The following is a 16,406-nucleotide window of genomic DNA, read 5'->3' on the forward strand; positions in this document are numbered from 1 at the left end:
AGTCAGGGTTTCTATTCCTGCACAAACATCATGACCAAGAAGCAAGTTGGGGAGGAAAGGGTTTATTCGGCTTACACTTCCATACTGCTGTTCATCACCAAGGAAGTCAGAACTGGAATTCAAGCAGGTCAGAAAGCAGGAGCTGATACAGAGGCCATGGAGGGATGTTCTTTACTGACTTGCTTCTCCTGGCTTGCTCAGCCTGCTCTCTTATAGAACCAAGACTACCAGCCCAGAGATGGTCCCACCCACAAGGGGCCTTTCCCCCTTGATCACTAATTGAGAAAATGCCTTACAGCTGGATCTCGTGGAGGCATTTCCTCAACTGAAGCTCCTTTCTCTGTGATAACTCCAGCCTGTGTCAAATTGACACAGAACTAGCCAGTACAACCATATTTAATAAAATCCATAAGGGTTAGGCTTACCTTACTAAAGGCGTACTTCTATTTTTTCCTAAAATTAGCAAATCATTGTGGCAGGAGATAGCTCAGTGGTTAAAAGCACTGCTTGCTCTTCTAGAAGACCCAGGTTTGATTTTTAGCACCCAAATAATGGCTCACACCATCTTTAGTTCCAAGGGATCAATGCCTTCTTCTGTCATCTACTTACTATATGTATGGGGTGCACAGATACACATGCAGGCAAAATACCCATATATAAAATAAATATTTTTTTTTAAAGTTTAAAATAGCAACTCATAAAATGGTCTTTTCTCCTTGCTTCTTCCACTCTATGGATGTTAACCAATAAGCTACAGAAGCTTACAATTCTTAATACAGTCAAATGTCAACTTGGTCCTAGAATCATTTATGTAATAAATAATTTCAGCCTGCTGGTTTCCATCTGAAATAGTCTGCAGTGGCCAATCATGGCAACACACTATTAAAGAGTTTCCCTAAATAATTTTAAAGGCAACTTGCCAACTAGAACAGATACAGTCACCATTGGACTGATATAAGAATCACCTGGGCCAGCAGTGTTCCTGAGGATCTCCTAAGAAAGACTTCTCTTGCCTTCACCTCTCAGCAGCAAGAAAACAGCCAGGCCCCAGTCAGTGGGTAAGTGTGCAGCCCTTCTAACTGCAGCTGTCCAAGGAGCACTGTGGAAGTCTGCTGGGGAGCTAGCCCTCTGGCCCTCACCCACCCACCTCCCTCGAATTCCCACAGGCTCCTTGTGTCAGGAAGGTCCTTTGTCACTTGTAAGCCTCAGAGAGGGTTATATTTCCATTCTTCAATTATCTGTCTCTGTGAATTAAACATGTTCTACTTCATCTAACTATGTAACACACATACCATGCAGTCTTCTCTGGAGTGCTTCTTCTTCTAGAGTAATCATATAAATTTGTTCATCCAGGTCTTCAAGAATCTAAATTGAAAAATAAACTGCTCAATAATGCAGTGTGACACACTCACATTTATGACACCTCGGGCTCTGCAACCTATCATTTTTAGGACCATGTATTGACTCTAATAACTAAGACCCTAAAATTAAATTTTAACTTATGAAAATTTTAGTATATTTTATATACTTTGTTTTTAATACATTTATATTTTTCTATTTTAGTATTAACAAAATACTTTACAACTTGATATGACATGCATCTAAATTGGATATTTTAAGGCTTAAGGGATTACACTTTGTAGCATTCTCAGGGACTACGGAAGCATGAATTTTAAACAGAGAGAGACACACAGAGCAAATATATCTTTATGCACAAGCTATTATTTTAGCGCTAAAAGGAAGAGATCATCTAGTATATTTGTCTCCCTTGTGGGTTTTTTTTTTTTTTATCTACTTTCTAAATCAAAAATCTGTGCCGGGCATGGTGGCACACGCCTTTAATCCCAGCACCTGGGAGGAAGATGCAGGCGGATTTCTGAATGCGAGGCCAGCCTGGTCTACAAAGTGAGTTCCTGGACAGCCAGAGCTATACAGAGAAACCCTGTCTCTGAAAAAAAACAAAACAAAACTGTAAGGTGGAGGCTGGAGAGCTGGCTCAGTAATTATGAGCACGAGATGCTCTTTCAGAGAGCCTGGGTTGGATTGTCATCAGGTACAAGCCAACTCGTAACCATATATAGACTAGCTTCATCTACATGGCAAGTTGCAGACTAGCTAGAATACACAGTAGGACCCTATCTTAAAATTAAAACAAAAAATCAAAAGCCCCCTAAACTGCATCAGAGATACACAAGACATCCTGATTTGGTTTGTTTTTAAACTAGCTGTAGTAAGTACTTCCATGAGTATGGGAAGCTCAAATCATAAAATCCTTCAAGACAAAGCCCCAGAGAAGTAGTGTGTTTACAAAAAGGCACTCATCATTCCCCACAAGTGGGATAGTGTCTTCACTGTCTCAAAACTGGCAAAACCTAAAACTTCTATTCAGCTCTGGCCTTGTTAACCTGCTGTCCTAAGAAAATACTCTTGACTTCCTGGCTCTGAAGGAAGTATGAAAGCTGATAGCATTGCTCCCTCTCGCTCAAGCTCAAGTTACTGATTCCAGCAAAGCAATAAAAAGGGGAGAGTTGCTGGAGAAAAGTAAGGATGGTGTAACTGTTTCTGTGCACCTGCCCACCTGACAAGTTGCTCTAAAATTATGTGATCCCCATCTGAAAACATTCATAAAACAATCCACTGTTTTCCAATCCTTTCACAAGTTTCTATGGTCCCTTCAGCCTGACACTGAGCTTCTACAAAATAGATGTGCCACTAGACCAACACTGGGAGTAATAAAACGATAAAAACAAAATAAATGAGAAAAAGTAGATAATAAACAAAGGCACGGAATAGCCATCACATGAGAGGCCGACGGGGAAGGAGACCTCTCAGGAGACCTCATCGAGGCTAAGAAGCATGATATGCTAGAAAGCATGAGGTCATCAGCAGGCATGAGCTATGATGAGGTCACCTGGATAACGAACAGAGAGTAACCCAAGACTGTTACTCTTGAGGGTAGGGACAAGTACTCTCTCTTATTTCCTATCACTTTCCACTGTTTGGATTTAAAATGATCGTGTTCCCTATTCTAAAGCCTAACACTTTAAGGATTTTCCTTTTAGAATATAAATGATTGATAATGCTAACCATAGCTAATGGCAACAGGATGTCATGTGCCTCTGAGTATCCCAGCATCTTCACCACTTCCTAGCCTAAGAAGCAAAAACTTCAGGGAGAAACTCCAAGTGCCTTCAGGTTCTTGGCTCATTCTTACTGTGGACTAAGAGGAAACTAGACATGGGCACCCATGGAGACAGCAACCAAGATAAGAATTCCACACAGTTACTTTGAGATTAAAATAAATGTCAAAACTGAGGCTTAAATAAAATGTTAGCAAAGATCAGAAGGAAAAAGTACTTCCAATTGAGGAGAGAGAATACTCACCCAATGTTTCTGATGGCTATAATACAACATCTGATTGACAGCCAAAACTACAAGAGGTGAACAGGCACTGCAGGCAGAGAAAGCCATGTGCCAACACAGAGGTAGAGAGAAGACAAGTTCATGTGGAAGAAATTGCTAGTCTTGAACTCATAAAAGGACTAGAAGATAGTGGTCTAGAGCCTGGGCTCTGGGTTCAAACTTACGTTTACTAGGCTCTGTGACCAGTTACTCGGCCTTCCTGGACTACGTTCCTAGAAAATCAGACTACCATCACCCAACACATAGCTTGTCATCAAGATGAAATGAAACTGAGTGTCACATATAGCACTTAGAACCAGCATGGGGCAGATGAATTCAGTAATGAGCCACTGTCACTGGATGTTCGGAAAAAGACAACTAAAACTGTGGACATGCTGTTAATAAGGCTGTATGGGACAGGTGACTCAGAAGCACTTTGCTTTACAAATGAGGAGGCGGAGCTCGAAGTGCTGAGCTAAGTCAACAGCACTTGGCAGACTGTAAGTAGCTTCCTTATCTTCTCACCGCCATCTGTAGAAGAGGTGCAGGTGACAGAGAAGGTCCAGAGCACAGGGCAAAGTAATAACAAAATTTTAGACCAAGAATGGGAATTGAAAACTTGTCTACAGAAAGAAGGAAAAAGTGAGAAGTAGAAAAAAACTAACTAAATTCAGTTTTTCAAAACCTCTTTTAGAGGGAACTAAATGAGAGACTGTAACTTTCAAAATCAAACAAGAGTTTACCGAAAGATCATCTATCGTTAATATTGCCTCAGTATGTTCCCATTTAATGAAATCATCACAAAGGGAGGAAAGACACACAGCCAAATGGCTCAGCAAGTATTTCTGGCCAAGTACAAGCCACTAACACCAGTAACTGTGGAGAAGGCACACAATGGTGACTACGGTGGTGTCTGAACATCCCTGTGGACAGCAGCAAGGCAGCTTCAAACTGTTATGACCGTCTGTGAAGGAGCAGAAGTGGGGGGCAGCGTGTGACGCTGAGTGTGTAGGCAATGGTGATTCAGGGGAGCAATTTAAAGGACAGATTTTCTAGGGGTAGCTAAGAAGCTATTATCTGTAATATAGTTCAAACACCAAAAAACAGGAACAGATATTACTATCCACTAAAAGTCATTTTAAAATAAATATATAACATTTCTGAGAGGTAAGATATAATTCAAACACAATGTACATATTTTCAGAAACTGGTCTATAAATTGAAGCATAAATATGGGCAATTTTGGTTTTGTTCCTGTTTTATGTGTGTTTAGGGAATCTGGTTGATTTATTTGTTTTAGCTGTAGACAGCTCTCACTCTGTGTCCCAAACAGTCATGAACTCACAATCCCCAGGCCTCTCCTATTGTAGAATCAGAGGCCTCCACAACCTGGCCAGCTATGTGATCAACTTTGAAACAGATACCATCACAGTTGGATGCAGGGTAGTGAACACACAAATACTTACAGATGCCTGAAAAATCTGTCTTGAGATTTTCTATACAAACTTTACTTAAATGCATGTGCTTAGTACTTTAAAAAGGAAAAATAGACTTTCTTTCCAAGATTTAAAAACTTAATTTAAAAAATTAAAAATTTGAAAAAAAAATTGAATGATAAACTAACAAAAATATTGTCCTCAGCTTTTTCAATATTTTTACATAATCAAAAATATAAGCATGGGTATTTAGCAAACACAAATAAAATACTTACCGCTGGCTTCACCAGCAACTGACCCATGACTGTGAACATACGGGACAGGCCAACTGGAGTACACACTGTAGAAATGAGGTGACTGGTAAGAAAGAGGTCCTCAGCATGCAGAGAGACAGGCAAAGCAGCCTAAGGAACATCTTAGGTCCACTCTCATCTTGAGCTTAGCTTTCTCCAGGTCCTCTGTCAGGAGGCCCTTCAGCTCCCCCAGGGAGGAGCTCAGGCAGTGTGAGGGGCAAGCATATCACAGGGAAGGTGAGAATAAACAGTGGCTATAGTGGTCAAGATCCTAGAAGATGAACACTCTCTGCTTAAAACAAACTAAATAGACCCAGAAAAAGCACACAGACCATGTCACCTGTGAGGACTGAGAGCCCAAAGGGAGTATCTAAGAGTGACAGCTACAGTCACAAGTCCTTTGAACTGTTTGACAACTTAAACTATTCCTAAGATCGAGTGTGGCGTCTTCAGTAAAACCAAACAGATTTTGAAATAAAGACTACAAATTCATCAAGTAGAATTGTATTCTTGCCATTTAAAGTGATCTAGTGTTAATATTTGGACTAGAAGTAGACGTAAAGAATGTGTACATGGTGGAGACATGGAGGGAGGGGGACATGGGATACTGTTTAGAGTTGTGTGGTGTGTGTGTGTGTGTGTGTGAGTGTGTGTGTGTCTTCAACCCAGTGCAAAAGGCTTTCCTTAGTGAACAAACTATCCAATTATTTCACAGTTCTGCTTAATAAAATCTATCTAGAACAATAAAAAAGGCCAACTTGAAAAACAGCCCCCATCATTAAGGAGTTTCAATTAGGAAACTGGCACAATTTTTCAGGGTCCAAGACAAGCTCCCTTTCCTGTCAGTGTCACACTGAAGAGTACTTACAGAGAAGCAGCAAGCATCCCATCAGCGAAATGCAAGAATACAAATAGGGCAGGTAGAATTCCCAGAGATCTGTGAAAATATCAGCACATTTTAGAAAGTGAAAGCGTGGCACATTAAAATAGTCTGCTTTATCTTAATAAGTAGAAATATATGATCAACACTGTAATTGCCTATTTAAGTATATTAAGCAGTCTAGTTTCTAAATTGTAGAATAAAAAGATCTAAAGTAAGAAAATAATAAATAACCCTTTTGAGAAATGTTTCAAAGGGAGAAAATGTTCCATGAAATTTTAAGAACAAAAAACAATTAATTAAATATATATAGAAAACTGCATAGTATGTGGAACAAATGAATAATATTCACTGCTTTAAGTATCTCTAAAGACATCTAAATTCTGTAAGTTAACAGAAAGCTCATCACACGAAGATTTATTTTAAAGTGTGTAAAACATGCTGGGCACGGAGGTAAACACTTTAATCCCAGCATTCCAAAGGCAATGGCAGGCCAATCTCCTTTGAGTTTGAGGCCAGCCTGGTCTACAAAGCAAGTTACAGGACAGCCAAAGCTGTTATACCAAGAAATCTTGTCTCAAACAAAACAAAACAGATATAACTATATCCCAAACTCTGATGCCCATCATAGGAACTAGCTAAAACAATAATCAGGTACCATATAAAGACTCCATACTGGCAGCATCACTGTCAATCAGGGCGGAAGCCACCCACACCATCCCAAGAATCAGCAACGCAAGAAGCAGCAGCATAACCAGTGTTTCCAAAATGCGGGCTCGGATTCCCTTAAAACACAACAGCAACAGCATTTTAATACTTGACATCATCTCATGAACAACCAGGTTTCTACCTGAAAGCATAAAACTGTCTATAGGGAAGGGGGAAAAAAAAACGTATATTCATGCTTAAAAACTTTACATTATGTCTTTATATAAATCTATGTTGATTTGGAGAAAGCACTAAATATTTATGGTTTATGTTTAGGGTGACTTTTTTAAATTATATTTTTCAAAAATATTAAATTGAAATAAAGCACACACGCGAAAGAAAAATCAATCATTCCAGTATTTTTCAGAAACACTTTTAACTATTGCTTTTCTAGTAGTTCCCAGAAGACTACATTTGTGGATTTCCATCTGTGGTTCTAATCAAGGAATGACAGGCTGTTTGACACTGGGGTCACTGGGCTAGGAAACTGACATCTATGATCAGGAAGGGCACCTAGCAGCCTCTGGAGTCCTCTAGTGGCCAACTGGAGAACTGCTTGCAGGACAGCACTTCTAAGAACTCTACGGATAGTACACTAATTGCATTTTTTTTTCCATATAAAATGAGAATGCTGCCAGTTATGAGACTTGACTATAATACAAAACTCATGAATATTTTAACATAAAACAGATTCTGACCTTGAAAAGACTGAAAGACCAGACTTGTCAACTTGGAAACTGTTAGGCAAAGGCAGTTTGTTTCTGTAAGTTCAAAGATTTACATCCCTGCGCATCTGACTTCTAGCAACAAACTTATAAGTGTGCCTTTTTTCTTAGGATCTGGAATTTGTGCATCTCATACTGAGAATGGTTTAAAGATATAAGTTAAAAAGACCCAGACACTTCAGGCAGCAGTGTCGCACCCCTTTCATCCCAGCACTTGGGAGGCAGAAGCAGGTGGATTTCTGAGTTCAAAGCCAGCCTGATCTACAGAGTGAGTTCCAGGACAGCCAGAGCTGAGAAAGAGAGACCCTGCCTCAGAAAAAATAACAACCAAACAAAAACAACAACAACAAAAAACCCAAAGAGTTAGCTGATCTTAGCTAACACCTGAGGGGCAGGCACAGGGAAAACTGACATCACATCTCCAAAATCCTGAACACAATACAAAGAAGAAATGCCCTGGCTCAGTGTGCTGCTATGAGAGTACAGTCTTCTCCCACCTATCCTTAAACAGTGTCGCCATCTGCTGCAGGCTTTACACACTTGCTCAGATGTGTCACCACTCCTAGTGTGCGTGGCAAAGAGTCCACTGAAGCAAAAGGACTGAGGCTCATATTTTAACACATGAGCTCTAATAAAGCAGCTATTCCAAGAAAGGAAGATAAGGTGAGCATGAGTGCCCATGACTACAGTCCCAGCACTCAGAAGCCTGAAGCAGGAATGATCAGATTCCCTAAAAAACACAGCTCAACACCAAAATGGGACAGATGGCGAGTTTGAGGCCATCCTGAGTTACATAGTGAAATTCTGTATTGAAAAAATTGAATTTGGATTTCCATCTGCACCCAGAACTTATCCTGTACCACGGCTCTCCATACCCAATTACTGCCAGGAAACACCTGGCCAGCCAAGAGTGCCGGCAAGTTTGTGAGCACAGGAGGAACAAATCACAGTCAGACACAGCAAAACCAGCAATAACTACGTGGGGAGAGGCAAGGGCAAGAACATAAGCAACAGAAACCAAGTTATTTGGCATCATCACCACCACAGTGAGTCCTAGATACCCCAACAAACCGGAAAAGCAAGAATCTGATTTATAATCGTATCTCATGATGATGATAGAGGACTTTAAGAAGGACATAAATAACTCCCTTAAAGAAATACAGGAGAACACAGGTAAACCGCTAGAAGCCCTTAAAGAGGAAACACAAAAATCCCTTAAAGAATTACAGGAAAACACAACCAAACAGGTGAAGGAATTGAAAAAACTCATCCAGGATCTAAAAATAGAACTAGAAACAATAAAGAAATCACAAAGGGAGACAACCTAGAGATAGAAAACCTAGGAAAGAAATCAGGAGGCACCAAGAGAATACAAGAAATAGAGGAGAGAATCTCAGATGCAGAAGATACCCAGCAAACTCTCAATTACTACAGATGGAGAAACGAAGACATTCCATGACAAAAACAAAATTACACAATATCTTCCCATAAATCCAGACCTACAAAGGCTATTAAATGGAAAACTCTTAACACAGGGAGGGAAACTACACCTAGAGAAAGCAAGAAATCTTCTTTCAGTAAACCCCAAAGAAATTATCCACATAAACATAAAAATATCATTAAAAAATAACAGAAAGCAACAATCATGACTCCTTAATATCTCTTAACATCAATGGAAACAATTCTCTAATAAAAAGACATAGACTTGCAATCCCACCAACAATGGAGGAGTGTTCCTCTTTCTCCACATCCTCGCCAGCATCTGCTGTCACCTGAATTTTTGATCTTAGCCATTCTGCCTGGTGTGAGATGGAATCACAGGGTTGTTTTGATTTGCATTCCCCTGATGATTAAGGATGCTGAACATTTTTTCAGGTGTTTCTCAGCCATTCGGTATTCCTCAGGTGAGAATTCTTTGTTTAGCTCTGAGCCCCATTTTTAATGGGGTTATTTGATTTTTTGAAGTCCACCTTCTTGAGTTCTTTATATATATTGGATATTAGTCCCCTATCTGATTTAGATCCTTTCCCAATCTGTTGGTGGCCTTTTTGTCTTATTGACAGTGTCTTTTGCCTTACAGAAGCTTTGCAATTTTATGAGGTCCCATTTGTCGATTCTCGATCTTACAGCACAAACTAAGCTTATACAACCACTCTGGAAATCAGTCTGGCGGTTCCTCAGAAAATTGGACATAGTACTACCGGAGGATCCAGCAATACGTCTCCTGGGCATATATCCAGAAGATGTTCCAACCGGTAAGAAAGACACATGCTCCACTATGTTCATAGCAGCCTTATTTATAATAGCCAGAAGCTGGAAAGAGCCCAGATGCCCCTCAACAGAGGAATGGATACAGAAAATGTGGTACATTTACACAATGGAGTACTACTCAACTATTAAAAAGAATGAATTTATGAAATTCCTAGGCAAATGGATGGACCTGGAGGGCATCATCCTGAGTGAGGTAACCCAATCACAAAAGAACTCACATGATATGTACTCACTGATAAGTGAATATTAGCCCAGAAACTTAGAATACCCAAGATACAAAATACAATTTGCAAAACACATGAAACTCAAGAAGAACAAAGACCAAAGTGTGGACACTTTGCCCCTTCTTAGAATTGGGAACAAAACACCCATGGAAGGAGTTACAGAGACAAAGTTTGGAGCTGAGACGAAAGGATGGACCATCTAGAGACTGCCATACCGGGGATCCATCCCATAATCAGCCTCCAAACGCTGACACCATTGCATACAATAGCAAGATTTTGCTGAAAGGACCCTAATATAGCTGTCTCTTGTGAGGCTATGCCGAAGCCTAGCAAACACAGAAGTGGATGCTCACAGTCAGCTATTGGATGGATCACAGGGCCCCCAATGGAGGAGCTAGAGAAAGTACCCAAGGAGCTAAAGAGGTCTGCAACCCTATAGGTGGAACAACAATATGAACTAACCAGTACCCCCCGGAGCTCTTGACTCTAGCTGCATATGTATCAAAAGATGGCCTAGTGGGCCATCAGTGGAAAGAGAGGCCCATTGGTCTTGCAAACTTTATATGCCTCAGTACAGGGGAGCACCAGGGCCAAGAAGTGGGAGTAGGTGGGTAGGGGAGTGGGGGCGGGGGTATGGGGGACTTTTGGGATAGCATTGGAAATGTAAATGAAGAAAATACCTAATTAAAATAAAATTAAAAAAAAAAAAGACATAGACTAACAGACTGGCTACATAAACAGGACCCAGAATTTTGCTGCATACAGGAAACATACCTCAGTGAAAAGGCAGACACTACCTCAGAGTAAAGGGCTGGAAAACAATTTTCCAAGCAAATGGTCCCAACAAACAGGCTGGAGTAGTCATTCTAATATGGAATAAAATCAACTTTCAACTGAAAATTATCAAAAAGGATAAGGAAGGACACTTCATACTCATCAAAGGAAAAATTTCAATTTTTCCAATAAGAAGCTTCAGTTCTGAACATCTATGCTCCAAATGCAAGGGTACAAACATTCATAAAACAAACTTTACTAAAGCTTAAAGCACACATTGCTCACAATAATAGTGGGAGACTTCAACAAGCTACTCTTATCAAAGAACAGAATATACAAACACTAACTAAACAGAGACACAGTGAAACTAACAGAAGTTATGGATCAAATGGATTTAACATATATATATAAGCATTTCATAAAACATTTCATCCTAAATCAAAAGAATATACCTTCTTCTCAGCACCTCATGGTACCTTCTCCAAAACTGACCATATAATTGCTCACAAAACAGCCCTCAACAGATACAAGATTTAATTAATCCCATACATATTCAGATCACATAGGACTAAGGCTGGTGGTCTTCAATAGCAGCGAAAACAAAAGAAAGCCCACATACACATAGAGGCTGAACAACACCGTACTCAATGATGAATTGGTCAAGGAAGAAATTAAAGACATTTTAGAATTAATGAAAATGAAGGCACAACATATGCAAACTTATGGGACACAATAAAAGCATTCCTAAGAGAAAAACTCATAGTTCTGAGTGCCTCCAAAAAGAAACTGGAGAGAGCTTACACTTCCAGCTTGACAGCACACCTGAAAGCTCTAGAACAAAAAGAAGCAAATACACCCAAGAAGAGCAGACGGCATCAAACTCAGGGCTGAAATCAACCAAGAAGAAACAAAAAGAACTGTACAAAGAATCAACAAAACCAGGAGCTGGTTCTTTGAGAAAATCAACAAGATAGATAAACAAAACACTTAGCCAAACTAACGAGGGCACGGAGCTAGTATCCAGATTAGCAAAATCAGAAATGAAAATGGAGACCTAACAACAGAAACTGAGGAAATTTTTAAAAAATCATCACATCCTACTACAAAATACTCAACAAAACTGGAAAATCTGGATGAAATAGACAATTTTCTAGACAGATACCAAAGTTAAATCAAGATCAGATAAACCATCTAAACAGTCCCATAACACCTAAAGAAATAGAAGCAGTCATTAAAATTCTCCCAATCAAAGTAAAGAATTCTATGAGACCTTCAAAGAAGACCTAATACTCTTCAAACTATTCCACAAAATAGAAACAGAAGGAATACTACCCAATTTGTTCTATGAAGCCATAGTTATGCTGATATCAAAACCTCACAAAGACCCAACAAAGAGAATTGCAGACCAATTTCCCTTATGAATATTGATGAAAAAATTCTCAATAAAATTCTTGCAAACAAAATCCAAGAACACATCAAAACGATCATTCACCACAATCAAGTAGGCTTCATCCCAGGGATGCAGGTATACTTCAATATAGGGAAATCCATCAATGTAATCCACTATATAAACAAACTCAATGGAAAAAAAAAAAAAAAAAAAAACATGATCACTTCATTAGATGCTGAAAAAGCATTTGCCAAAATTCAACATCCCTTCATGTTAAAAGTCTTGGGAAGATCAGGAATTCAAGGTCCATACCGAAATGTAGTAACAGCAATACACAGCAAACCAGTAGCTAACATCAAACTAAAAGGAGAGAACCTTGAAGCAATCCCACTAAAATCAGGGACTAGACAAGGCTGCCCTCCCTCTCCCTATCTATTGAATATAGTACTTGAAGTTCTACCTAGACAAATTAGATAAGGAGGTCAAAGGGATACAAATTGGAATGGAAGAAGTCAAAATATCACTATTTGCAGATGATATGATAGTATACTGAAGTGACCCCAAAAACTCCACCAGAAAACTCCTACAGCTGATAAACAACTTCAGCAAAGTAGCAGGATATAAAATTAACTCAAACAAATCGGTGGCCTTTCTCTACACAAAAGATACACAGGCTGAGAAAGAAATTAGGGAACCAACACCCTTCACAACAGTCACAAACAATAGAAAATATCTTGGCGTGACTCCAACCAAACAGTGAAAGATCTGTATTACAAGAACTTCAAGTCTATGAAGAAAGAAATCAAAGATCTCAGAAGATGGAAAGACCTCCCATGCTCATGGATTGACAGGATTAATATAGTAAAAGTGTCCATCTTGCTGAAAGCAATCTACAGATTCAATATAATCTCCATCAAAATTCCAACTCAATTCTTCATAGAGTTAGAAAGAGCACTTCTCAAATTCCTTTGGAATAACAAGAAACCCAGGATAGCAAAAACTATTCTCTGGGGGAATTACCATCCCTGACTTTAAGCTGTACTACAGAGCAATAGTAATAAAAACTGCATGGTATTGGCACAGTGACAGGCAGGTGGATCAATGGACTAGAATTGAAAACCCAGATATGAGCCCACACACCTATGGTCACTTGAACTTTGACAAAGGAGCTAAAACCATCCAGTGGAAAAAAGACAGCATTTTCAACAAATGGTGATGGTTCAACTAGTGGTCAACATGTAGAAGAATGTAAATTGATCCATTCTTATCTACCTGTACAAAGTTCAAGTCCAAGTGTATCAAGGATCTCCACATAAAACCAGATACACTGAATCTAATAGAAGAGAAAGTAAGGAAAAGTCTCAAACACATGGGCACAGGGGACAAGTTCCTGAACAGAACAGCAATGTCTTATGCTCTAAGATCAAGAATCAACAAATGGGACCTCATAAAATTGCAAAGCCTCTGTAAGACAAAAGACACTGTCAATAGGACAAAACAGCAACCAACAAATTGGGGAAAGATCTTTACCAACCCTATATCACATAGAGGGCTAATATCCAATATATACAAAGAACTCAAGTTAGACTCCAGAGAACCAAATAACCCAACTGAAAAATGGGGAACAGAGCTAGACAGAGAATCTTAACTGAGGAAACTCAAAGGGCTGAGAAGCACCTAAAGAAATGTTCAACAACCTTAGTCATCAGGGAAATGTAAATCAAAACAACTCTGAGATTCCACCTCACACCAGTCAGAATGGCTAAGAGCAAAAACTCAGGTGAGAGCAGACCTCCATTGCTGGTGGGATTGCAAGCTGGTACAACCACTCTGGAAATCAGTTTGGCAGTTCCTCAGAAAACTGGACATAGTACTACTTGAGGACCCAGCTATACCACTCCTGGGCATATACCCAGAAGATGCTCCAACATGTAATAAGGACACATGCTCCACTATGTTCATAGCAGCCATATTTATAATGGCCAGAAGGTGGAAACAACCCAGATGTCCCTTCTCAGAGAAATGGATACAGAAAATGTGGTACATCATGGAATACTACTCAGCTATTAAAAACAATGACTTCATGAAATTCACAGGCAAATGGAGGAAACTTGAAAATATCACCCTGAGTGAGGTAACTCAGTCACAAAAGAACACACATGGTATGTACTCACTGATAAGTGATATTAGCCCAAAAGGTCAGAATGCCCGCTGACCCTAAGGAACTATTCAGAAGCACAAGAAATCTCTGCTGAATCCTGCACTGGGCCTGCACTGAGCCTCGACAGTCTGTACACTGACCTCCGGTTACCTATAGCTGTTCCATGGTGTTTGATAACTTTTCATCTTCTTCCACTTCACAGCTACCATTGATACCACCTCTACAGTAGGTAGACATAGCTGAGTAGCCTATGATTCCCTCAGTTGCTCTTCTACATCGCAACTTGTCTCCATTTTTATTTTTTTAAACCCCACAACTCAATTTTACATGGTCAGTCTTCTCACAGTCTGTATAAGAGCCTCTGAAATGTAAACATGCATCAAAATTACCAAGGGCTGCAAGGTCTGGAGCATCATCCCCAAAGGGACAGCTCCTCTGCCCCTGAGGACAGAGCCCAGCAAAACGCTTAGTACTCCTTAAGCTAACCTGACCTTGTCACATACCCAACAACATTGAAGAGCACATTTTAGACCAGATTATCCTACTGTGGCCAAGATCCATAAACCCCTAAGATATCATCACAAAAGTGGCATGAACTTTATTCTAAACTCACAGTTTTGTTTGCTTTATCTCGTCTCCCTTCAGTAACATGGACTAATGGCATCGTTATCTACTTTGTTGTTTATGTCAACACCTGGAATTATCAATGTCATATCCTTTCCTACAGCTCCTCCATCCCCAAACATACACCCTGATCCTTGGAACCAGGTCTTCTGAGTATACTATGTGACTATAAATCACACTGACTCCTGTTTCTCCCCTCTCTGTGTCTCCATCCATTAGGAAAGCTCCACATGTATCCAAAAGCATACTTTTCTATTACAAATCTATAAACACATCAAGGAGAAAAACGTCTAAGATATAGATCCATATAAGCAAGCATCAGGCCTTTAAAAAAAAAAAATGAGAATGCTATAACACCTAAAGAGCCCAGGCACTGAGGCATAGCACACAAGTGGCACTGGGCTTTTAATGTGACTATGCTAGAAAATCAGAGGGCATCTTAAAATTTTTATATTCTACCACATTTCGTATTTGAAAAATACAATAGGTAGATATGATAGAAAAGATGTCTATGACCTACCAAAGTTAAACCAAAATGAAGTCACTAAACAGATCTATAATAACCAATTAAATAGAAGCAATAAATAAAAATCTCCCAACTAAAAAAGGCTAAGTCTTGAAGGATTCAGCACCAGACTTTCTTTTTTTTTTTTTTAAGATTTATTTATTTATTTATTACATGTAAGTACACTGTAGCTGTCTTCAGACACTCCAGAAGAGGGAGTCAGGTCTCGTTACAGATGGTTGTGAGCCACCATGTGGTTGCTGGGATTTGAACTCCAGACCTTCGGAAGAGCAGTCGGGTGCTCTTACCCACTGAGCCATCTCACCAGCCCCCAGCACCAGACTTTCAAAGAATTAACACTAATACTCACATTGTTCCATGACATAGAAAAATAACACTTCCAAAATATTTTTATGTATTTACCTGATACCAAAACCAGATAAACATCCAACAATAAGGAGGAAAAGAAGAACTATACACCAACCTTCCTAATGAACACAGACACAAAAATGATCAATAAAATATTTTCAATTCATATTCAAGACCACATTCATAAGATTATTTCTGATGATCAAACTTACTTCATTCCAAGAGTCCTGGAATGGTTCAACATATATAAATTAACAAACATAATTCACCACATAAATGAACTTAAGGGCAGAAAACACAGAATCAGTTCAATTCATAAAGAAGGGCTTTGAGAAAATCCAATATTCCTTCATGATAAAAACTCTGGATTGATTATGGATGGAGAGAACATACAACATGGTAACACCATAGCTAGTGTTAAATGGAGTGTATTTCTACTAACATCAGGAACAAAACAAAGGTGTTCATTTTCATTGCTCTTATATAATGTCTGAAGTCCTAGCTAGAGCAATAAGGCAAGACAAGGCAATAAAAGGGATATAAATAAAAATGGAAGAAGTCAATGTATCTCTGCAGTTGACATGATTCTAACCAAAGAAGCACCAAAGACTCCACCAGGAAATTCCTAGAGATAGTAAACACTT

General features: G+C 39.3%; 1 protein-coding gene across 5 annotated transcripts in view; it reads right to left on the minus strand.

Annotated features, from left to right (window-relative positions):
- Positions 1-16,406, minus strand: part of Lmbr1 (limb development membrane protein 1) — a 145,913-nt gene that overhangs the window by 59,749 nt on the left and 69,758 nt on the right. For 4 of the 5 annotated variants that reach the window (XM_021162298.3, XM_021162300.3, XM_085836555.1 and 1 more), the window contains 4 exons: positions 6,670-6,796; positions 6,000-6,068; positions 5,114-5,178; positions 1,293-1,365 (listed from right to left, as the gene is read on the minus strand). In XM_021162298.3, the coding sequence (XP_021017957.1) occupies positions 1,293-1,365; positions 5,114-5,178; positions 6,000-6,068; positions 6,670-6,796 (334 nt within the window). The remainder of the gene's footprint in view (positions 1-1,292; positions 1,366-5,113; positions 5,179-5,999; positions 6,069-6,669; positions 6,797-16,406) is intronic. The other variant, XM_085836554.1, reaches the window with a different exon arrangement.

This window comes from Mus caroli, unplaced genomic scaffold (genome assembly GCF_978045245.1).
Source record: "Mus caroli unplaced genomic scaffold, Mus_caroli_1 scaffold_4, whole genome shotgun sequence".
Lineage (NCBI taxonomy): Eukaryota > Metazoa > Chordata > Mammalia > Rodentia > Muridae > Mus > Mus caroli.